Genomic DNA, 24413 nt, shown 5'->3' on the forward strand with positions numbered 1-24413 from the left:
TTGATGTACGGTTATCCTAATAGAACCCAAATTTGGTTCATAGAGAGAATTGTAGATAAACCTTATTGGATGAAACATCATGGTACATGAAACATCATGGTATCTTGGTGATCTGAAACGGATGGTCAGAGGCGCAAAGCTTAAAGACATTAAGGGCGTGTCCAGTCCACATTCGGCGCATTTAAAGGAATCTGCTTGCATGTCAGACCTTGAATGGAACACAGAGATTCCACTAAACCTTGCTTTACTAAAACTTGTTTGTGTCTAGCAGAGTATAGCCTACATGCATCTGCACTCGCCTATTATATTGAACTCATAGACAAAGTGAAACTAACTTCACCATGGTTTCATAGTCAACGACAAAACAGTTCTACCCAGTTATTTATTTTCACAAGGGGTTACCGAAAATATAGCCTGAAAAAAGTAACACTTACATAGACTATGTCAATTATATTACAAGGGTCAATGTCCCTGTACGCTACCACAAACCTAAAAGGGAGGCCCTGCACTGCTCTGGATAATGTGGGCATCGATCCCACTACCTCTCGCATACAAACTGTTCTAAGCCAATCAGTGTCTGTTAAATAAATTAATTGGGATATACACCATGTGGCTAGAAAAAAACATATAAAAAAAGCTCTTTGTAAATTTCCACTGTCTCTACTTAAAGGAACCATATGTAAGATTGTGGCCAAAACTGGTACTGCAATCACTTTCAAATTACTGTAGAGTGGTGTATCTCCTCCCCCTCCCCCCTGACTCGAGGTTGACAACCCAGATGCTGAAACACTACTGACTTTGTGATTAGTAGATAGGTGGAGGGTGGTGCATCAGGCCAAAACACAACATGATATGACAAAACACAACATCAGTTGAGGGCTGCAACCTCACTTTTTAAATGACAATATCCTGGCCGGACTACTGTTGTCAGTGATAAAAGTATTTGAAATGAACATGATTTCTTAATGTCTAGTGTCATATCAGGGCCATTTTATGATTAATTGAAATACATTTCTTACATATGGTTCCTTTAAATATGAAATATTAAATATATGCAACTTTCAGATGGTCTTATAGTTCACATACAATTTTTTATTTGAATTTTTTTCAAAAACAGGGATTACTGGGCGAACGAGGGGCAGCTGGTCCAGGAGGGCCCATTGGCCTCACAGGGCGTACAGGCCCTCAAGGACCGCCAGGTCCAGCTGGAGAAAAGGGTGGGCCAGTAAGTAACACCTGCTCTGATGACTGCATAATTAATGTGTTGCCTGTGAATGGTAACCATGGTAACCATTAGCAACTCATCCGTTGGTGAACTACTTACTGTACTACTAACAGTTCTTCCAATGTCAGAAATTTAAACATGGTATGTTTTACTTTGATAAGGGTGAGAAAGGTCCTATTGGCCCTGCAGGACGCGATGGAATACAGGGTCCAGTTGGTCTGCCAGGACCTGCTGGCCCTCAAGGACCACCTGGAGAAGATGGAGACAGGGTGATGTTTCTTATTTAGTATTATGAAATAAATATGGAAAGACCTACAATGTAACTAAATAATTGTATTCCATTGTGAGAAAAAAGGTAATTAATCATGCATACTTTTTTTGTCCTGTGCCAGGGAGAGGTTGGTGGACCAGGTCAAAAAGGAGGCAAGGGGGAAAAGGGAGAGCATGTGAGTGTTTATTTTTGTTAATTATTCTACCTTTTTAAACCGGGAGACTAGTTTGGGAAGAGGGAACAGGGGGAACATTGCCTGTGCTGGGTGCATGCCATGTTAATTTCATTAATCAAGGAATCACTTTAACATTCCCAGATGAAATAGATCAGCTCTTACAGTAATGGACTTATTCAATTGGTACTAGCACCTGTTGCTAGCTCACCACTTGACAGATCGTGAGTGGTGTTTAATCACTGCACAGTTACACACTGCACTAGATCTTCAGGTTTCTGTAACATTAAGGCACTTGATATTGGAATAGGGCATTTTTCCCTCATTACAGAAACGTTTAGACAGAGAAATTACTCAAGACAATATGTTGAGTTTTTGGGAGGCTAGTCCTGTAGCTAGCTGTAGAACAGGGAACATCATGAGGATGGTTAGGAGGTGCCTCTACCCAACTATGATCACCATATTAAAAGTACAGCAAGTCAATGAATGGTAGCAGCAACCCAATCCATTCCATTAGGGGTTCATAATAGATGCTGACAAGATTTACTAGGAAGGAGTGAAAGTAAGAATAAATACTGAATATATTATTACATGGAAGAAGTTGTTAATGTTAAAGATTTTTAAGATAATGTCTATAGCGGTGCATTGAATCTGGAGGGGCGAAATTTGTACAAATCATCTGGAAGGGCAAATAACACTAACAAGCATTGGGATGTTTTATCACGTTGTGCCTGCCAGTGGTTGGCAGTCGAGTGAGAGAAGGGTAAGCAAGATGCCCTCTGGCAGAGAGATCGCTCAGGACTTGAGACTGGTCTCGAAACTCTGTGAGGGATCTGCCACTGCCAGAAGTCCAGTGAGCTGCTGCTGAGCTCTCTTGCTAGCTGCCTTTCCAGTCAGTCACTCTGTATCAAATGGCATACTCCTGCACTTACAATACCTGATTTGAGTGTGTGAGGGCGTTCACACTGAAAATTACAACAACATGAAGTGTACTGCTAGTCCCCTGATGGTGCACTCATAACGGCTAAAAATCTGAGTGTGGAATACTTAACGGACGGCATCTTGGCTACATAGCGGAAGGGGAGAGATCATTTTCAAACTTGTGGAAATCGCTGTTGAGAAAGCTGACACAGCAGCAGTGGAGAACACACTTTACAGAGGTATAAGCAAGTTATAACATATACTGTTCATGTTTTGATACAGTAAGACCATGTCACTGTTGAATAAAGGACACCAATAAATTTATATTTAAATGTTGCAATCATCATTTCCGTTAAGTGTTGGTGTTCAATATGAGACGACACTATTTTGTTAAAATGAACGCACTCCGCCAGTAAGCACACAGTACACAAAGGTCACTGCATGGTAGTCATGGAAGTGAAAGGCATGGGCTTGATCAAGTCCACTAATAAAGTAAACTTTTGGTTATGGGATGGTTATGGGATTTTGCAGACGCCTTTGTCAAAAGCGACACACAAATACAAAAACAACATAATATTAAAATGTAACAGGGAACAGAACTTAAGAAGGAACTTAAGAAGAATAATAGTGTTTTTTTAAGCCCACTAATAAAATCCTTACGTTATACCATCGGTGATCAACACTGTCCTCACGTCATTCATGTCAGATGTTTGGCAAATAGCCAAACATGCTAAGCAACTTGGCTACAAACAACTGTTAATTGTTTTACCTATTTAGACACACACAGTGTAATTACCTGCAAAAAATGACTTAAAAGTAGAAGTAATAACATGGGTAACAAGTAATATAAAAATACCTTGTTTTTACCTTAGTTGATCCAGCAGTTTCTCTTTCGAGTGACGTGAAGATGAGCTTCCCCCTGTTTCTCCTCCAGCTGAAGGAGATAACTCTTGATTTTTCTTTCACTTAGTAAAAGAAATTTGTGCCACAACCAACCAATCATATCGCCAGAAAGCCTATCATGTCACATTTATGAGGTCGGTTGGGGCCTGGCGGAGTTATTAGCCTAAATGTCATCGGTACTGGGGTACTACAGAAAATAGAATGGCCTGTCTGCAGAGCATGAGAGATCTGTCACTATCAGAAGTCCATCAAGCAAGTTGACTTTCCAGTATCTGATGTCAAAGATTGCTCAGGATTTCAGACTGACCTGTGCTTTCAAAGCTCTCCAGACGTCCAGAATAGCTACCTGGTTGGTCCGTTCAAGGACTCCATGCTGTGCATTATATACACTAGACTAAAGAGTCACCATCATTGCCCATGAACATTCAACAAAAATGTATGATCACTTCAGCCACAGACATTTTCTTTGCTTTAAGCCCTGAAATGGTCTGTAAAGCACTTTCAGTTGCATTTGTGCTCTTTACTTACTTACTACTTGTTTTTTTAGGGTCCTCCTGGCTCAGCAGGTCTCCTTGGTGTAGTTGGAGCACCGGGTCCAGCTGTGAGTATGCAGTATGAAAGCTACAGTTTTACTTGTTACAGTATTTTGGTGAATGACAAATAATAATAAAAATAAATGGTGCAGCTCATTTTTCTTTTGTTATTTACTTAGATGAGTTGCGGTAAATGGCAGTCATTTTTAATGTGGGGAACATTATGGAGGACTCATGACTCGAGAATGTGATAAAATGAAGGACTATGGACATATTGGTGGTATGCTAGCAAATAGTAGATACCCATGATATTTATCATTGATCATATGTATTCCAGGGTAGTGATGGCGAACCCGGACCAAGGGGTCAGCAGGGCATGTTTGGCCAGAAAGGAGATGAAGGATCACGAGGATTTCCGGGCCTTCCAGGTCCTGTCGGATTACAGGTAACAGTCCTTATTTACATGTTTATTCTGTACTGAATTATGTAAAGAATAATGTATAGAACGCCGGTCATTATCGGAAAATAAGTCCCGACAGGGCGAATAGGACTTGTTTCTTCAGTTCTTGTTTCGTCCTGAAGGGACTTATTTTCCGAAAATGACCGGCGTTCTATACATTATCCCGCTTATTATACGGCTACTTGCCAAAACGAAAAAATAAACACAATATGTCTCTTTACATTTATTTGCTACTGTTTCATCGTGGCTTTTGCTGAGAAGCAAATAGTTCGCAACACACGCTGAACTTGAATCAAACATTCTTCTTAGAACACAGCTGACCAACCATATGCTTTCACTTTTGAATGAAGTTCCATCGCACAAAGTGACCGGACTACTTGCAAAGTGATATGAAAGACTTAAATCAGAAGCACAAAACCCATTGCCATTGACAGCTGTAATTATATGTGTGCAGCGGTAATTACATGAAAATAATTTACCGAAGAACGTTGGGAAATCCCATTCAAGTCAATGGAGCGTTCTACTTGCATTGTGAAGAGCCGGATAATAAACAGACATATATTACACACACCTGCTGTACACACATCCTCATATACATATGCATTTGTATACCCACAAGTGTTTCCATTAAAAATGTACATATATACATGACTTCGCTGTAATTGGCCTCCATCTTTAGGCATCTTTCTGGTGTATAGCAAGATTGCTGATTGCTATGGCTCCATCTTATTGATTTAGATTGATATGGGCGCTCACATGGTGGGGGTATAACAAATTAGAGCAGTTGTGTGGAAACCATGCACTTTTCTAATTGGCCCATGTTCTATGACCATTTCCTTTCTACTGTATGGCCATTACAGTCAGGGAACGGAACAGACCACTTAGAAAAACCTTGTACATCCCCTAGTCACAATGAAATAAATTATTTTGAAAGCCAACAAGAAAATATGGTTTCCTGTGGCGTGACTTCTCTAACTGGGATATGCAAGCTGTCATGGTTTTGTCATGGTTGACAAGCTTACACTCACTTCAAAAGAGTGAGCCCCAGGACTACTTTCCATTGAAAAAGTAATGAATGTGCTTGCTGTCTTACTGAAAAAAAAAAAAGACAAAACGATCAGACAGGCCACCTGTTCCACAGTCAGACAGTAAAACAATGTCATCACTACTACCACCTAGACCAGGGGTCTCCAACCTTTTAGGGAATGAGGGCTACTGTACCTCAAATGATATAGAGAGCTACTCATTTCAAACAAACAGACCCTCACCCCTTTTTGCGAGGGTAATCCTCCTAAATAATATGTGTTTTTTACATTTAAATGATCAATATTATGTAGGCCTATAAGCCTTTATATATTAAACAACTGTATTGTTATCTGATACTTCAATATCGATATAACCCTACCAACATTTACTGTCTATGCGTGCAAGCAGCGTGTATGCGCTCCACTTCCGTTCTTGTTTAAAGAATGAATGGAAAAAGGGATCCAGAGCCAAAGGCCAAAATTTAACCCAGCTACAATTTGTAAGGTATCACCAATATCAAGTTAATGTTAGAGATTAATGGCTACATCCATTCTTAAAATATGGTTCTGGTCTACAGTGAAATATCTATTAAAAACTTCACAATGGAGGATGTTTTTAGAACGTGATCTACAGGCGATCTTGTTGCCTATTGTGCGCTGCAGGCGTCTCATAGGCGTCTCGCGGGCACCGTGTTGGAGACCCCTGACGTAGACACAGTTTTACTAAACTGTAACATTTGTTATAATTGACCAAAAGAGAAGAAACTGTTATGCACTTTAAACCATCCACATGTCTCAATACAATTCAATAGTTAATGTCTAACTGCTTTTTGAAGCAGGTATTCAATAATTTGAAGAAAAAAAACATCCCATGAAATACTACCATGTTTTCTCGATCTGTTATGTTAAATATTTTATTAACCATATTTGATATATGCATGGTCACTGTAATCATTATAGGGTCTACCTGGGCCACCAGGAGAAAAGGGAGAGAATGGGGACGTTGGTCCAATGGTAAGATTGTGGTGTCAGTAATTTAACAATTGTAATTTAACAATTTTATGTTCAGTAAGATAGTCTTATACATTGTTAGTGTTCCTTCAGTTTTTTTTCCATTCATCTGTTCTTCTGTATTGTGATTTTTACTAGGGTCCACCAGGTCCACCTGGTCCAAGAGGTCCCCAGGGTCCCAGCGGAGCTGATGTATGTGTTGCTGTTTGTCTCACATGTCATACCATTGTTTTTTTTTTTGTTTTTTTATAATTGGCCTTACATTGGTTGCACGTTATTAAGCAATGCACCTTCACAGGGTGCACCTGGACCCCAAGGAGGTATTGGTCCAATGGGGGGCAATGGAGAGAAGGTGTGTACTGTCATATTTACTTGCAGAGTAATTCATATGAGGAAAGTATATTATTTTTAACTGGAAGCAAAATACAGTGTAGTAAACTAATTTGCTTGCAAACTGGTTTCCTTGATTATGGACTTTTTTTCTGCTCCTTAAAGGGAAATTCAAAACAACCTGGGGTCTATTTGCGGTTGATAATGGGTTCAAAATTATGTTTTGAGCTAGACCGCTGTTTGCTTTAGCAACAAAATGGTTTTTACATGGCATAAACATAAACATGGCATGTCAAAATAAATCGCTATTTTCAAACCAGTGATACATTTTAAAATAGCCTTACACTTGGATGGTAGTGTCCATAGGGTTCTTACTGATAATCTGAAGTATTGCAAACTTTGTAAAAAGTACAGAGAGGCTTTACAAGGAGTGTTTCGAAAGGCAACACATTGCCTTACTTCTGTTCCGGTAGCGTCAAATCAGTGGGTGTGTTCAACTTCTTCCAGCATTGTGCAGATCTGGCTGAATGTGATGTATGTTTGTATTAAGATTCAGTCATATCTGTGTAGTCTGTTGAGAATAAGATGGACTATCTCAGCAAGGATAAGTTTCCAGAGAGACATCAGGGACTGCAACATATGCTTTGTGGAGACATGGCTAATTCCACTTGTACCGGACTGTGCAGTCACTCTAGCGGAGTTCTCTTCTGTTACCTGGACCGACAGGATGGAGGAGTCTGGCAAGTCCAAAGGCAGAGGAGTCTGCCTCATGACGAACAACAAGTGGTGTGACCCAAAGACCGTTACTGTTCTCTCTGGGGCCTACTAAGGGCCTTCCTAAAAGGAATAGGTAGCACTGGATAGTATATGCATTGTATTTAGTGCAAGAATGATTCTGAAATGGGCACACTGTAGAGCCCTGGATTTTTGTGTAGACACAACAGTTGATTCATATGTTCAGGGTTGCTTGATTGTATTGGGTTGCTTAATTGTATGCACATTTCTATTTGGTGCAAGAATTATTCTGACATGCCGAAATAGTCAATCAAAACGATCAAACTTCAAAGTGGCTTTGTGCTGACAGTTAAGTAAAAAATCAGTAAATAAAACAGTTTTAACAAACTTAAAAGTGGCCATTGACAGCAAAGATTTAACACATTTTTAGATTTTTGTGCAGAAACAACAATTCACATGTCCACATGTTCAGATTTCAAAGCCCTTCTTTGAGCTGTAATGATATCTCTAGCAGTAGAGAATACCCTTTCTGTGGCTACCCTTGTACCTGCCTGGTGCTTCCTCCACCAACTGAGTGGATCCTCATTAAGAGCTAATGGCTTTGTATTTCTTGATTTCATCTAGTGCCTGCTTATGTAGTGACATAGGTGAGTCCAGTCTTTTGGGAACAGAAAATGTCTCTCCAAATAAATCTGCTAGAGCACAGGTAGAATCTTTTCTTCTCTTGCATGGTGTGGAAGAAGAAGAAGAAGCAGTTTTTTCCTTTTCTTGTTCTGGTACATCGTTCTGGGTCTTCTGTAAACAAAATATAAAATTACATTATAAACAAGCCCACATGACATTAATACACAAGGTTAGTCACAGCTATAAATTGTAGTAGAACTACTTTTGTATCACACAGGAAAACAGATTTGCATAAATTAAATGATTCTTACCTGAGAATGGGTAATTACCCAAGAAGGGTAATGCTTTAAAGCATGAATCTAGTGCAGAAGCCATGCACAGAAAGGATCTGTCGCTCATGTATCGCTTCCTAAGATCCCCACACAGCGTTTCTAACATATCACAAGCACTGTTCCATCTCGTAGTTACATCTGTCACATGCTTGTGTTCAGGGAGGTTAAGTAGCTTTTGCTTTTCATTCAAAGCATGGCTTGCAACTGTGCTTTTCCTGAAAAATGCCACAGTGCTGCGAATTCTTCCCAGTAGACGAGAAACAGTGGGCAACTTGAGTGCACGTTAAGCGGCCAAATTCAAACAGTGAGCAAACTTTGCCAACTGGGCCGCGATTGCCATATTGGAGGCATTATCTGTCACCAACACAGGATCCTTGTCAAGCAACCCCCATTCATCCACCACGTCTTGTAGCAAGTCTGCAATGTTCGACCCCGTGTGTCTCTGGAACATAGCTCTGGTCTGTAGAACATGCAAGACCATCTCCCAGTTTGGAGAAATATGATGACATATTTGCATATGGCTGGGTTGCTCTCGATGTATAGACATCACATGTAATGGCAACTCTGTTAGCAAAGAAGATTGCTTGGTAATGTTTTTGTTCACTTCTGCATTCAACTGAATACTCAGCTTTCTCCCCAACCGATCACAGGTAGTCAGGTGTGCTAATGCTAATGCTTTATTCCACTTACTCTAGGTATAGGAATGAAGGGATGAACCCATTAAAATGTTGGTGCTAATATGATATTTATGCTTATGTACATCTTTCTTTAACAGAGATGCTGCATTTTTCAAATTTTTCCTTGATTTCTAAGTATAGGAATAATGCATGAATCTTTGTAAATGATCTGTCACCCTGTCCAATGCCCCATCCCTTTCCTAAGTTCTGTTGAAATCAGTAGTTGTTGAGTAATCCTGTTTCAGTGCTAATTCTTTACCACTGCCTCCAGGGAGAGACTGGTGAAGCTGGAAACCCTGGACCTTCTGGAGAGACTGGAATACCAGTATGTGGATACTTATCTAAATATGGTCTAGAACACGGGTGGGCAAACATTTTGGCTCAGTGGCCACATTAGGTTTTTAAAAAAGGACAGGCAGGGCACAAGTAGAATAGACAAAAAAAATAAACTAGCAAAGGCCTAAATTATATGTGAAATCTATTTCTTAAAGAATAAAGGGAAACATACTGTATTACCATTAAGTGTTTGATTCTATTTTAATAACAACAGTGCTGCTGAACACCCTTTTTTGGCCAGTGCATCAAAGTTTGGTATCATTTAGTTCATAGGACAGAGCTCAAAGTGTTCATCAGTGAGCTGGGCTCTGTGGCGTGCTTTGTTGATCAGGCCGGGCCAGATTAAACTGCATAACGGATTGCATGTGGCCTGTGGGCCTTAATTTACCAACCTTTGATCTAGAAAGTCATCAAAAATGAGTGAGCCAAGGAAGGGATAACCATGGCAGACTATTTGTTGCCACAAAAGAATTCTGGGGAAATTTCAGTTAAAGAGTGATCAATTATTTGTTTCAGGTTAACGCTACGTCTTGCTAGTTGGATTGACAATCCTGTCAATGTCCTCCTTCTCTAGTGTATAGCGTTAAGCACTGCCGCCTTGTAGAAGCCACTGTCAAAATGGTATTATCACTAATTGCTGTGGAGTATTTATTCATTACATTCTTAAATAAAATTCAGAAGAAAATCATTAATGTTTTATATTGGTTAAGGTATTTGATTGCTTATTTTTATTTTATTGAGCATTGAGTGGCAGTTGAGTTTAAATAAAATGTAACAGCAATTTCTGACATTTGCAGGGGCTCAGGGGTGAAATAGGAGAGAAAGGAGAAGCAGGTGCACCCGGACCTGCTGGACCCCCCGGTTTGCGGGGACCATCAGGAGATGATGGTCCAAAAGGAAATGCTGTGTGTAAATTTCAACCATAACCCAATCTCAATTTATTCTTCATGTGTAATTCTTATTACTAAGTGCTATTTATGTTTGCAATTCATTCCACACAGGGTCCTTCTGGCTTCCCTGGAGATCCAGGTCCCCCTGGGGAACCTGGTGTTGCTGTAAGTTTTACAATTTTTAAACAAAATTAAACTTTTTTTCCATTAAGGTTTACTATAGTTGCAATGCATGGTACACTAATGACTGCCTATGTGGTGTTCCACATAAAAAACTCTCATTAAATCTCTCAACTTGTTTACAAACATTGGAGTAGCTAAATTTAAGTCTACATACTGTGCAATTTACAAAGCATGGTTTGAGTTAAGCAGCAAGTGTGGCTTACAAATAAATTAAACCTTTTGCACTGAATTTATTCTACGACTATTACTACTACTACTACTACTACTACTACTACTACTACTACTACTACCACTACTAATAATAATAATGACAATAATGATAATAATAATAATAATAATAGTCTTAAAATAACTTCACGGTGATTGCATACGTGTAGCCACGGGCGGGCCTGGACGGGCCTAGGCCCGTCTACTTGACAGTCTTGTCCCATTAGAGGGCTTTTCTTAATTTACGTTCTCCATCTAAAAAAGACGCGCAAGTCAACACTCCGCTGAGAGCTCAAGAATCAGTCAAATCGCGAACAGCCGGCAACTCCGTTCGTCAGGAGTGATGAAATGCGTTCATATTCCACTTTTTATGTCGTAAACGTAGCATGCCTATGGAAAGGCTTTGCAGTAGGATTGTCCTATGGTCAATGTGATGCTTCAATTTGTGTTGACCGCACCGATGCTGGGTTCATGCAGTTTTGCGCAAGTTTAAAATGTTTAGCCGACTGTAATTTATTGCGTAATTTTACTCTTTTTTCTACATTTTCCACTTTTCATGTCATGAATGTAACATGCCTATGATAACGCTTTGCAGTTGTCCAATATGGTCAATCTATTGCCTCAATTGTGTTCCATGTGACGCACCGAAGCTACATTCATGCATTGTTTCGCTCCAGTTGAAAATGTTTCTGCGTAATTTGTCAGCTGTGATCAAGTGCGTTCAATAAATTCCACTTTTCTGTCATAAATATAACATGCCTATGATTAACATTTGTATGGTGTAGGCCTATCTATTCTAGGCCTACACCATACAACTTCACACCGGGCTCGGATGCGACACTGTGCCAACGGGCCCTATACCCTCATCATTTACCGTGGCACTTAAATGCATTGTTTTCGTTACAATTTTCTCACCTGGTGCGCGTTCCCCGTCGCCATAGATGGCACACACACGCTTAAAATGATTATTTGATGGTCATGTTTAACATAGCCTTATAGCTTGACGTTATTTCGATACCTGAGATTAGCCTACCTCAGGGTCATCACCAAGAGTTGAAAACATTTAAAGCTTATCCTAAAAGTTAGCGGGGGTCTGGGGGTGTTACCCCCGGAAAGAATGTGTAAGTACTGTTAAATAAATGCACGATTTCTGCGCACTTTTAGTCAGTGAATATGGCCTTCACTATGCCTAAAACAGCCACGTCAGTGGCACGCTGAGGTCCTTTTCATCTGCTGATACAGTAACATGCTACACAATGCTATACAACACTGCTATCCTGCTCCTTTCCTGGATCAATAGTGGAGGGATAATCGGGAGAGTCAGGAGTATTCCCGGTGGGCTGGTGGCGTTTTGGGGCCGGGCCCAGGCTGATTAACCTGACTTTCGCCAGATGAATTTCGTTCCGCTTAACTCCGCTTAGCTTCACTCACATCCATCTGGGACCTCTTCCGTTGAGAGGGATTTCTGCACCAGATTTTATGGTAGAGCCAATCAGGGACTTAGGGCGGAGTTTCATAGATGTGACATAGCGTAGAAGCGACTGTGAGACTGTTATCAGCGTCACAGGTTGGCTTCGATGTGAGTGGTTGAAGTAGCACGTCAATAGATGACGGACAAGTGGCTTATTCAATCATATGCAAGCATTTTTTGATTAGGCCCAGCCTTCTGAAGCAACACTCCAATGGATTGTTCCCAGATGGATGAGTGGAGCTAGGCGGAATGAAATTCATCTGGGGAGAGTCAGGTTACAGGCTGATAACTCTTAGCTAAAAAGCGCATGATATGCTATTTGAATTTTCTTTGCTATGCCCTGCACTGCGCAACTCCTTTCGTTTTCAGGATGTTTATTACATCCATAACCATAAGTCTTTCTTCAGTGATTAGCAAGCTACCAGAAGCCTACAATCATATGAGACCTGTGCACGCTCTCTCTCCCGTGCGCATGAAAACTGTGCACGTGTTGTAGATTTGTTTCAGCCTTTCTACCTGATTTCCATAGATATTTAGGGTGTATATCAACTATATTGACTGGAATGACTGAAGAATTTGTGATATTGTTTGGCATGTTAATATGTTTCTGATTGGTTCATAAACTTCCACAGCAACAAAGAGGAATTACTAAAGAATTTGTGGTATTGGTTGGTAGTTTGTATCAAAAATACTTGTTGGTGCCCTCATCAAGGGTTTTGCATTTTTGCTGATTTGATCATTTTTGTGGATTTGATCATAAACAGCTACAGCAACGAAGAGGATTAACCAAAGAATTTGTTGGTATTTGTTAGTAGAGAACCCATCATGAGTGTGGAAAGGGGTGAGTCTGGGAGGCTAGATACCATTGTTGAGCTTTCTGGAGGTGATCGTGGGACTAATTCAGTGAAACACCGGAGGAGGATCAATATAAGACTAATGCTATAGTGGTGTCAGTCAGTGCAGTAGGTTATCTGTGTGCAAGCTGTAGCCTCATAAGGTAAAAACCTAGGCCTTAATGAACAAACTTTCTCTATCAATTCAGTGAACAAAGATTACGTTTAAAAGAATGTTCAAAATTATTGTTTTTACAGGGACTGGATGGTTTGTCAGGAGACAAGGGAGATGACGGAGAAGCAGGCCAACCTGTGAGTTATCTTTAATGATGTTTATAATCCATCAGAAATATTGCATTATGTAGAACCATGTCATATGAAGTATGGGAGCATTATACTTTTCCTAGTCTAAAAATGGATACTGTAACAATGATTTTTTAGTCACTGGAATTAAAATATTAAGATGTTTCAACTAATTTTAGGGACCCCCTGGTCCATCGGGTGAAGCTGGTCCCCCAGGGACTCCAGGCAAAAGGGTACGTGCATAAAACAATTGTCAGAGAAAACCCATTTATACTTCTAAAATAATTGTAGGAAGCCATAACCACACTCAAACACTGTAAATGTAATGCTTTATTTGCTATACCCTTATGTCACGTGAACATTTTCTGCATGAAAAGGAGGCTTTGATGGTAAATCCGCTGTCACACTACATTCACTTAGTGTCTGCTTTGACTGTCTCAGTATGACTGTCTTCAGTATGTCACAAATGTACCATGGTGGACATTCATAAAAAGTCCTACGATTTATTCAAAGTTTATCACTGTTTGATGATGCATCCATAACTTACAGAACAAGATAACATGGGACATTAAATAATGGCTTTCCCAATAGTTAGACATTTTGTTGGTCCTTGTAGGTCTACAAATGATATAGGATTTTTTTTTAAATGTCTTACTTTGTTTAAAAGAAGGAAATGACTGGGTAAACATCATGCAAGGTTAGCAGGTGTGACAACTATCTGTCCTGTTGTTATGAAGATGAGGTAAATGGTGCTTCAAGATGCATAGCAGAAAAGGTCGGGTATAGAAATAGGGGTATAAAAAATTATTTAAAGAAAAACTATAATATCTAATAAAAATAGAAAACTCCTACTGAACTGAACTAGACCAACTGACCAATAGCTACAACTGAGAAGGTACTGCAGCCCAAGGGAGAAATAAGCAACTTGTATGAAACCATGTTGATGAAAGCCAGAATCAAGTTATATTTGATGTTTGCTAGAAGCATTAGAGAAACATATTTTGCCTGAAAGTAAAGCTTCACATCCTTACTATAAAATATGGTAATGGCACCATCTTGGAACTATTGAGCTTTGGAGCTGTACAAGAGTCTCCTTTGTGTGTGAAGGTTATTAATTTACATTGTTTTGCTCCATAGGGGCCTGCAGGACCTGCGGGTAAACTGGGAAAGCAAGGAGAGAAGGGATCAAAGGTATTTTTATCCAGAGCATCTCTATGCATTTAATTACTTTTCATTACTCTTCATCGGTATGCTTTGCTTAGTTTGCTACAGTACACTGGAGTTAATCTCAATTTTACCACTTATTTAAGGTGCTCTAAGCGAGGCCGCACGTTTTTTAGGCTAAAACATTTTATGTCACTTACTGTAAACATCACCTAACCAACCGCTAGCTGTCTGTGTCCTGAATACACTGTAAAAAAACACGATCTCTGTGGACAGCCCAGGCTCAAAAAACGGCAACAAAAACAACCTGGGCAAACCTAACCCATCCTGCATGCAGCCTTTTAGCCACTATTGGCTCCCAGGCTTTGTTTAAAAATAGAAATTAATCAAATGTGTTTTACAATTTCTTAAAAAAATAATATTATAATAGTAAAATATTTGTACAACTAGGGTAAGCTTTATGATATCTTTACGTTAGGGCCTATTAACTTGTGAAAATATGTAGCCTGTAGCCTGTGTCGTGTAAAATGTGTAAAAAGACATATGTTCATTTGAACGTGTCACATGTGACATCCTTGTGTCCCTTTAAATCTGCCGTGGCTTGAGTGGGCAAGCAAGTGATGGTGTCAAACTCCCCAAAACGTTGTGGAGTAAAACAGGTCAATTTAATAATTATTTAAATGTTTGGACAGATTTGTTTGCCTTCACCACCACTTCGACTGAATTACCAGCGGGATGTTTACCTGCAGCGAGAGGACATGCAAAATAAAGGCTACAGATATCCATGCGGGCAAAGTGCATATATCCATGCAGGCAAATGCCATGCCATGCAACATTGTGAAAGTTAAAGTTGCCCAGTGATTTAGAACTTTTCCCTTGCTACATTTCGCTAACTTGGATGAAAATCGGGTTTGTAGTTTTGTGTGATCCTCAGCGAAACAAGGAAATCAAAATGGAACATTGCATTTGGACACTGAGCAAAAATGTCAAGGTCATTCATTACATGCTTAAATAGCCAGCAGCAAGATCCATATAAGAATTGTATTGTTATGATTATTATTACGATTGTTAGCCTGTTATATTGTAGAGCAACAGTCTGAGCAAGGTAAAAGGGAATTTGGAATGAGAACCATCAGGGGCAGAGTGGGGCACTAAAATCCACCGGGAAAATTCTGACGGCATTTTTGTCATTTTTTTATTTGTGATGAAAGTTCTGTAACGCCTGAATAAGACAAAAATGAATTAAGATAAAAAATTAAGGCTAGCCTACACAAAAATCAGCATGGGAGAGATGAGTGTGCAGGGTAACCATGAATGACATATAGACAGTGAGCTAGTGGTATAAATATTGGTTGGACTTCCCAAAGATTAAAGTGTAGATCTCTGAGATTTTCGTGGAAAATTCTTAATGCATCTATCAGGTCGATGGCCGCGTACGACTCACGGCCGCGATAAAAGCTCTATGGGCCGGCTCGCACCACGCAGACTCATCGGCCGGCCCGCACCGCGCAGACTCATCGGCCGGCCCACCGGGAAAACTCCCGATCGTCCCGATTGCCACTCCGCCCCTGAGAACCATTTAGAATCAACTTAAAAATGTAGCAGTCTGAAGACTACTTGCATTTAAAGGACTTAGATATTGTTGTGGCCCCCAGAAGGTTATTTTTATTATTATTATTATTATTATTATTTCTGGTCAGAAAATGGCTTTTTTGAAAATAAAGGTTGCCAACCCCTGATTTAGCCTGCCTGCCAAAAAGCTCGACCAAGTTTGACCTTGGAGTCTCCCACATGTTTTTGGGCGAATTTTAGTTGAGATTTAATATGAGCTTTGCCACTCACCCACAGAGCTTTGACTGGTGAAGAACTCAGGCAATAGTTGTATGCAGAGTTTAGCTATAAGTAATTATGAGATCATAAAATACTATAAATTATGAATAAAATATTTAACGTTTATGAATTCAAAATATGAAATAGAAACATATCACAAGCCATCATTTTCCGTGTGTGTGGAGGGTCACCATTGATGTGAATGATCACACAGTATTAAATATTACTGATGGCGTCAAGGTGGTGGGGGCCCCTAATCAAATCAGTGCGGTCATTCTTTAATTAATTAAAAAAGTTAGGCGCACCCGTGCAACCAATGCAAAAATGTAGTCTGGAGCCCTGATTTATATATTTATCGGATGCGTTTATCCAAAGCGACTTACAACAATAGAATAACATTTAAGCTATTAACATTTAGCATTTTACAGTTTAAGCTAAAGAGCTACAGTTGTAGCATTAGCATAACATTTAAGTTATTGACATTTATGCAATTTTACATTTAAGACATAACATTTCAGGTACAGTGCAGAGGAGACTAGGAATTGCCACGGCATCTGTCAATACTAGTACTAGATGATAGGCGTGCCTACATACAAGTATAGTAGGAGGAGAAATGGTAGATGAGGAGGTAGAGGAGAGGAGGGGGAAGTGGAGAGGAAGGAGGTAAAGGGAAGAGTGTAGTAAGTGTGTATTAGGTGTGTGAGTTTGTCAGAAGCGTTAGGAGAGAAGGTTTTCTTGAAATGTGAAACTAGTAGCACCAATTGGCTGGACTGCTGTTGATTTAGGTCAGTCACTTAAAAGGGTGGGGGGTATTTATGTAACCACTTATTTTTAATTAATTAAAGGAGCGATTTGTAGGAATGTTACCGAAACCAAAACACCCAGACGCGAGCCTCTTCTGGGTTGCCAGATGTAATGCAGACTTAGCTAACGTTAGTTGACCTGCAGCTGCTTTAACGTTTCTCCAACCATGACCCAGCTACACATTACGGAAACAGTGAAAACAAAAAATAGCTCTCTAACCAACACATTTAACCTTTAAGTTAGCGATGCAGAAGTTTAACCTAGGCTACCTGTCGTGGAGAAATATGGCTATTATAGAATTAATTGTTCAAAACAAACAAAATTTCCAAGAGATTCCGCCTTGTAACTCATTTTTTTCACGGGTTTTACGGGTTATAGGAATATTGTCAAATAAGCCATCGCTTCAATTCATCGTGTTTCCTTACTCTCTGACGACATATGGTGATAATTTTTGTAATGGTTACAATTTATTTTCCATTATTTCCTACATCTGCTTTAACTTTGACATTAAAGAGAGGGTTTTTTGTGAATTATTGTAAAAAGGGCAAAAATGATTTTCAGCATGTCTGCCTAAGCTCTTTCAGGGCATAGCGTCACAAAGGCCAACCGTTCCAACACTTGTTTCAATGAAAAAAATAGGGAGGAAAAATAACAATAACACATAAACAACATTATTTTTTGTCTGTTAAGGGTGAAGCTGGTCCTGAGGGACACGTTGGAAAAATAGGCCCAGTTGGTCCCCAGGGCCCACCAGGGAAGCCTGGTGCAGAGGGCCTTCGCGGTATCCCTGGCTCTGTGGTAAGAAAAGAAGCCGTCTTCACCAGTTTAACTAAAATTCAAATAGATGGTGAGTGTCATGAAAGTATACCATTTCCAGGGTGAACAAGGACTCCCTGGTGCTTCTGGTAAAGATGGACCCCCAGGACCAATGGTAAGGTTCCTGTCTTGTAAGTTACTTTCAAGTGGTTAAATATCACTTCAATCATATTTCATTCTTTTTCCATCCTCTTGTTCCATCAAGGGCCCCCCTGGCCTCCCCGGTTTGCGAGGTGATCCAGGTTTAAAAGGAGAAAAGGTAAAATGCAATGCTCTTTTGTAAAGAACTGACAATGTTCCCTGCAATATCATACCATTACATTTCATAGGTACTTTTCAAACACAGCTAATATCACAGCATATGATGTTCCCACCCATATACACAACAATGGTTTAAGCAAGGGATAATTTACAGACCTACGAACATTGGGAAGGCTAATTCATGTGAATAGAACTTTCTGCTGCACTGAAAAAGCCGTATGATAATATAAATCCCGGCAGGGCAAACAGGACCCCGATGCAATTACATTATCCCACTTATTATTGTATGGCTACTTGCCAAAACGTCAAAAAAAAAAAAAGTACATTGTGTCTTTTAAAATAATTGTGTTACTGCTTCATGGCTTCCGCTGAGAAACAAATAGTTTGCCACACAAATACAACTTGCATAGCAACGTGTTGCTTGCTGACTTTCACTTTCAATGAATTTCCATTGCGATGAGTGAATGGACTACTCGCAGAATGATATAAAAGGTATGGAAACCTGTTGCCATTGACAGCGGTCATTAGACAAACTCTGTTGCAGTTTTGGCAACAATCGCTAGATAACACTGCTGTCATGCTTTTGCCATTTTGGACTGATCATGCCACTATGGCCGTTGACTTCAATCACAACATGCCAATGTAATTCAGCGAGATTGGTCACTATATTGCACTCAATTTTAAATTGTTCACATTTAAACATTATAGGTCAAACATGTTCTAAAAACATGTTTTTAAACTTTTTAAACTTTTTTAAAAATCCGATACCGCATGGCGCAGTCCACCTTACAGTGATCACAGAATGCATAGTTTACCCACCTCTTATTTTACCACTACACCCCTGGCACTGAGGGGCGTGGTTGCCCAGGCCGTCATACAACCTAGGACCGCCACTGTTCATTCTAAAAACAATACCAAATAGATTTTTTGATCTTAATATATATTAATATATTTGTGGGGCAGCCGTGGCCTACTGGTTAGGACTTCGGACTTGTAACCAGAGGGTCGCCTGTTTGAACCCCGACCAGTAGGAACGGCTGAAGTGCCCTTGAGCAAGGCACCTAACCCCTCACTGCTCACTGAGCGCCGCTGTAGCAGGCAGCTCACTGCGTTGGGATTAGTGTGTGTTTCACCTCACTGTGTGTTCACTGTGTGCTGAGTGTGTTTCACTAATTCACAGATTGGGATAAACGCAGAGACCAAATTTCCCTCACGGGATCAAAAGAATATATACTGTATACTATACTATATATAAGAATAATAACACTTGGTTTGATTTTAGTTTTTGCAGTGTACCTAGCTCGAGTTGCTACAGCCAGCAGCTAACGTAGCCAGGCAGCTACACAGCTACACTCCCAGGGCATGTCCGTGAGCTCCCATGTACATGCTCACAGAGTGTAGCACTGTAGCTGCGTGGCTGTGATGTTAGCTGCTGGCTGTAGCAACTTGAGCTAGGTAAAACCGAACTGTTTTAGTTTTTTCGCACTGACAGTACTTGTTGACCTCGAGAAATTAAGATCTATGTGAAAACTCGCCGAATTTCTCCTTTTCTCATTTCTGTTCCTCTCGTCAAATCATTTGACTTAATTTAAGAAGAGTTTGACTTATTTTAAGACGTTTCATCCTGAAAATAAGCACATTTGTCTGCCAGTGCGCTTAGCAAATTTGTCTTAAAAATAAGCACATTTGTCTGCCAGTGCATTGAGCAAATTTGTGTTGATAAGACTCCTTAAAATAACTTAAAGCCTTTTTTTAAGCAAATTTGGGTCCTAAAAATGAACAAATTTGTCTGGCAGTATGTTGAGTAAATTTGTCTTAATAAGACTCCTTAAAATAAGTCAAAAATGTCTTAAATACAAAAAACAATACCAAATAGATTTTTTTTTTATCTTAATAAGATTAATAACACTTGGTTAGATTTTATTTTTTGCAGTGTAACACTTGGTTAGATTTTACTTTTTGTAGTGTAGACTACAGGGTTAATCCTCCTGGATCCATAAACCTTGGGACCAGCTTCTTAGATTCAACCCCGTGGTGCAGGTCGCAGGTGGAGAGCCAGACCCTCTTGCCTGATATTGCTGCTTGGACGAACACATCAGAGCTGGACATACTCCGCCAAACTGGTCTGCAGCAGGCTTGTGCAAAATTCCAGAATTGAATTGAAACTGCCTCTTTAATTCCAATTCAATTCTTGAATTTCACTTGCATTTCAATTGAGGTAGCAAACAGGAAGCAGAATTGCAATTCGAATTGTGCTCAACCCTGGTCTGCAGTGCTGAACTTGGGGGATGACATTCAGGGAGATGTTTAGGGATAGGCAAGGGATAAAGAAGACCTTGAGATCTCAAGGGAACTTTACACTGAGAATACTGTAGACTGGGCAGGCTGTTGAAAAGTTTGGCTTCAGGTTCTGCTAGCTGCTAGACTACTCAAACTCAAAAGAACTCACAGTAATGAGGTTCCTGTGGCTCACACAAACCCATGGAGCAGTGAAGGGAGCAGTCTATTTATTTGACTATTGAGTTCAAATATCAACAATCTTAATCCAGAATTGTTAACCCTACATTGTTATGCTTGTAGTGGATAAATATTTGCATAAAATAGCTATGTGCTATAAACAATATGATTACCAACATATACCTTCACTGTGCTTGGTCTTGTGCTTGGCTATCACAGCCCAATTTATTTTACAGTTCAGAACATTATAGTTTTAAGGTACATCTTTGTTAGATTTATCAGCAAAGCATACCTTTAACTTTGTTACCCAAGGAGCATTTTCTTACTATAACTTATAGTGTTAAATTCTGCTCTTGTACATACAAAAGCTCTAGCCACATGTTACCTTCGGAGCTCTGTCCACTAACCTATGTTTTTTTACTGTAAATGAGAGATAGGGTGTAATAGAGCCGCATTTTATGTGGCTGTTGGCATTGCACACCATTATTACAGAAACAGACTCCTGGTTGTTTGTTAGTCAATTCAGTCATATTAAGCCAGAGTCATTTGATTATTTCTGGATCTCCAGGGTCATCCAGGTCTGATTGGGTTGATCGGTCCTCCTGGAGAGCATGGCGAGAAGGGAGACCGTGGTTTACCTGGTGCACAAGGGGCAGGAGGAGCAAAAGGAGAGGCTGTAAGTAATTATAGCAAAACCAGAAGATAAGACAACCTGTCATAATTGTGAGATAATCTTCTAAGGAATAGTTAATACCTGTGCTGCAGTATCTAATAAGCAGGGGTGCACTGATACCACTATCTATCTCAAATTAAGCACTACCCAAAACGTGATATTTTTCACTAATGTCCAAACTCTGCATTAGGTTAGCACAGTATTACATAGTTAATGTTCATTAAATCTGAGGATACTGTATTTTTTTGCATAAACTACATATTTTACCGGGTTATTGATTGATGTGTTTCACAGGGTCTCGGTGGAACTTCTGGTCCCATTGGCCCTCCTGGTCCTCCTGGTATTTCTGTAAGATGTTCTGTATTCCAACATTGCAGAGACCATTATGTGTCAAGGCAGTTACATCAACACAGATATGAGACCATGTGGCATTATTAATGCATTACAATTCAGCTATATTAAGTACAGTATTTTGTGGTTGCTATTGAAACAATACTTTATACATGTATTTTTTTTTAAGTTGTCAGCTTGTGAAAGCAGCATTATAGTATTGTTCATAGAGGCTAGATCTTAACTTTCAAAAGTAGAACTCACTCAATATTTTCTTTATATTTAGGGACCAGCAGGAGCTAAGGGATCAAAAGGATCAGCTGTAAGTGACATAATTTAATTTGATGGGATTCTGTTGATATTAAGATCAACCTCTGTCTCTAGAGGGATGATATCACACTGCTTTCTTTCAGGGTGCTGTTGGTCAGAAGGGAGAGCCAGGCATGATTGGACCCCCTGGTCCTCCGGTAAATAACACTTTTTAAAATTATAATGCAAAAACTGTAGGTTGTGGTATAATGTTTAACTCACCAACCAGTATGATTAATTTGATAAAACTCTATATTAACAGAAACCGTGATGATGATGATTGCCTCTAATGTCAGGTATTTATTTTATAAAGGGTCCTGCTGCGGATGTTATTCAGCCCCTACCCATACAATCTGCAGGAAAGACTAGAAGATCCTCTGATGTTCAGGGGGATGGAGAGGCTGCAGGCCTGATGGACTATGGTCTTGAGGGGCAGGAGGGCTTGGAGAATGTATTTGAATCCCTTAAGAACCTCAAACAGAATGTTGAGCACATTAAATTCCCATTGGGTACCCAGGACCACCCAGCAAGGACCTGTAAAGACTTACAACTTAGCCAGCCAGACTTTCCTGATGGTATGATATTGAAAATAAATAAAAAATTGGACTTTTGAATTATGGACATTCTGTAGACCCAACTGTGTATAGACTGTATATGGGGACAACAGCTTAAATGTTTTATTTGTAAGGAGATTTCTGTTCTTGCCAAACTAGAACATCCTACTGAAACCAGCAACAGTAGAAAAATAAGGCTGGTATATGCAGCAAATTGTAGACAGTTTGCGAATTTGAATTTGCACTGCAGGCCAGTCTGGCAAGGAGGCCATTGACACCCATTTCCAATTTTCCAAAAACCCAGGAACCAATCACAATCACTTATCCAGAATGAGGTGGGGTTTAAATGATGAATGATTACAGATAGAGCAGTGTATTCAACTCAACCAATGGCTGAGCCGACGGCAACAGGGTTAAACACACATGGACGTGTGTTTTCTTTGTAATTGAGAAACAACTGCATTCAAAAACCTTTCTTTACAAGAAATATTTGATTGCTGCACTTCTGAAACGATTTTGTAAGAATTTAATGCACCAATTTAAATTTAATTTCACTGCTGGTTTATTGCCCTTGATGATATTTGAGAAGTGGTCTGGTGTTAACCAGGTTACAATTTAATGGCTAATAAAAAAAAAAAAAAACAGTTTAATCATTTTCACCTGGACAGACATGTGGACGGTTTCCACTGTAATAGCTTATTAGACATTTAATAAAGTGGAACAGATGTTTCCACAGACAACAAGGGATCCATGGTCATCTTAATTACAGGGTTTTTTGATAGCACAGGGGAAAAAAGACTACCACAACACCAGGGAGCTACTTGGATTTCTCTTGGACAGATCTTAATAGAAATCCCCAGTTGGTATTGCCAAATATGAATATTTTTAGCTTGTTAGTCTGAAAGGCATCTGTTTTATGACGGGATTGGCAAAACAAGCAAACAGAGTGCAACATTCAAAGCCTGACGAGCCAGACCCACATTAAAATGTAGGGTCTGGGCACTCACCATTCGCAGTGCTCAGTCCGAGGGGCGGGATAATCGGTTGTCTTTCAAATTCCCTCTGCACGCAATAGGACAGCGCTGAGTCCCATGCGTTTTCCCACCAGCAGAGCTAGTTGGCTAGTTCAAACTTTTGCCATCTTAAAACAAGCTTAACTCGTGTCACACTGTTGGCCAACAGCAACATCCATCTTCTTTGTTTTCAAGTAGCAGGGAATTCAAGCCAAACCGTTGCAACTCTGCCATCAATCATTATGTTAAGCCCGCCTAACGACTCAATACACGATTTGATTGGCCTGATAGAAGTTTAATTTTTCGAGCTCACAAGCCAACGGAGAGTTGCTAGACTAGCCCTGGAAGCAAATGTAATTTGCTGCCGCTAGGATGCATCTAGATTTCTAGGCTACAACATTCACAAAGTCTGGTGAGAAATGTCCAATAATCCCTTGCATTTGTGATAAATGATGTCCATGGATCCCAAAGACCTGTGAAATAACAGTGTTAAGTAGAGATGTATGTATGTAACCGGAGGGTTGTTGGTTCGAACCCCGACCAGTAGGCACGGCTGAAGTGCCCTTGAGCAAGGCACCTAACCCCTCACTGCTCCCCGAGGGCCCTTGTTTTTGCAGGCAGCTCACTGCGCCGGGATTAGTGTGTGCTTCACCTCACTGTGTGTTCACTGTGTGCTGATTGTGTTTCACTAATTCACGGATTGGGATAAATGCAGAGACCAAATTTCCCTCACGGGATCAAAAGAGTATATATACTTATA

General features: G+C 39.9%; 1 protein-coding gene across 2 annotated transcripts in view; it reads left to right on the plus strand.

The window, feature by feature from the left end:
- LOC125296671 (collagen alpha-1(XI) chain-like) overlaps positions 1-24413 on the plus strand; it is a 131771-nt gene that overhangs the window by 97726 nt on the left and 9632 nt on the right. For both annotated transcript variants that reach the window (XM_048246710.1, XM_048246711.1), the window contains exons 42-63: positions 1118-1225; positions 1387-1494; positions 1618-1671; positions 4040-4093; positions 4363-4470; positions 6471-6524; positions 6660-6713; positions 6820-6873; positions 9491-9544; positions 10353-10460; positions 10557-10610; positions 13398-13451; positions 13622-13675; positions 14580-14633; positions 17931-18038; positions 18118-18171; positions 18262-18315; positions 21343-21450; positions 21742-21795; positions 22064-22099; positions 22191-22244; positions 22400-22661. In XM_048246710.1, coding sequence (XP_048102667.1) covers positions 1118-1225; positions 1387-1494; positions 1618-1671; positions 4040-4093; positions 4363-4470; positions 6471-6524; positions 6660-6713; positions 6820-6873; positions 9491-9544; positions 10353-10460; positions 10557-10610; positions 13398-13451; positions 13622-13675; positions 14580-14633; positions 17931-18038; positions 18118-18171; positions 18262-18315; positions 21343-21450; positions 21742-21795; positions 22064-22099; positions 22191-22244; positions 22400-22661 — 1702 coding nt within the window. The remainder of the gene's footprint in view (positions 1-1117; positions 1226-1386; positions 1495-1617; positions 1672-4039; positions 4094-4362; positions 4471-6470; positions 6525-6659; positions 6714-6819; positions 6874-9490; positions 9545-10352; positions 10461-10556; positions 10611-13397; positions 13452-13621; positions 13676-14579; positions 14634-17930; positions 18039-18117; positions 18172-18261; positions 18316-21342; positions 21451-21741; positions 21796-22063; positions 22100-22190; positions 22245-22399; positions 22662-24413) is intronic.

This window comes from Alosa alosa, chromosome 6, assembly GCF_017589495.1.
Source record: "Alosa alosa isolate M-15738 ecotype Scorff River chromosome 6, AALO_Geno_1.1, whole genome shotgun sequence".
NCBI classification, from domain to species: domain Eukaryota; kingdom Metazoa; phylum Chordata; class Actinopteri; order Clupeiformes; family Clupeidae; genus Alosa; species Alosa alosa.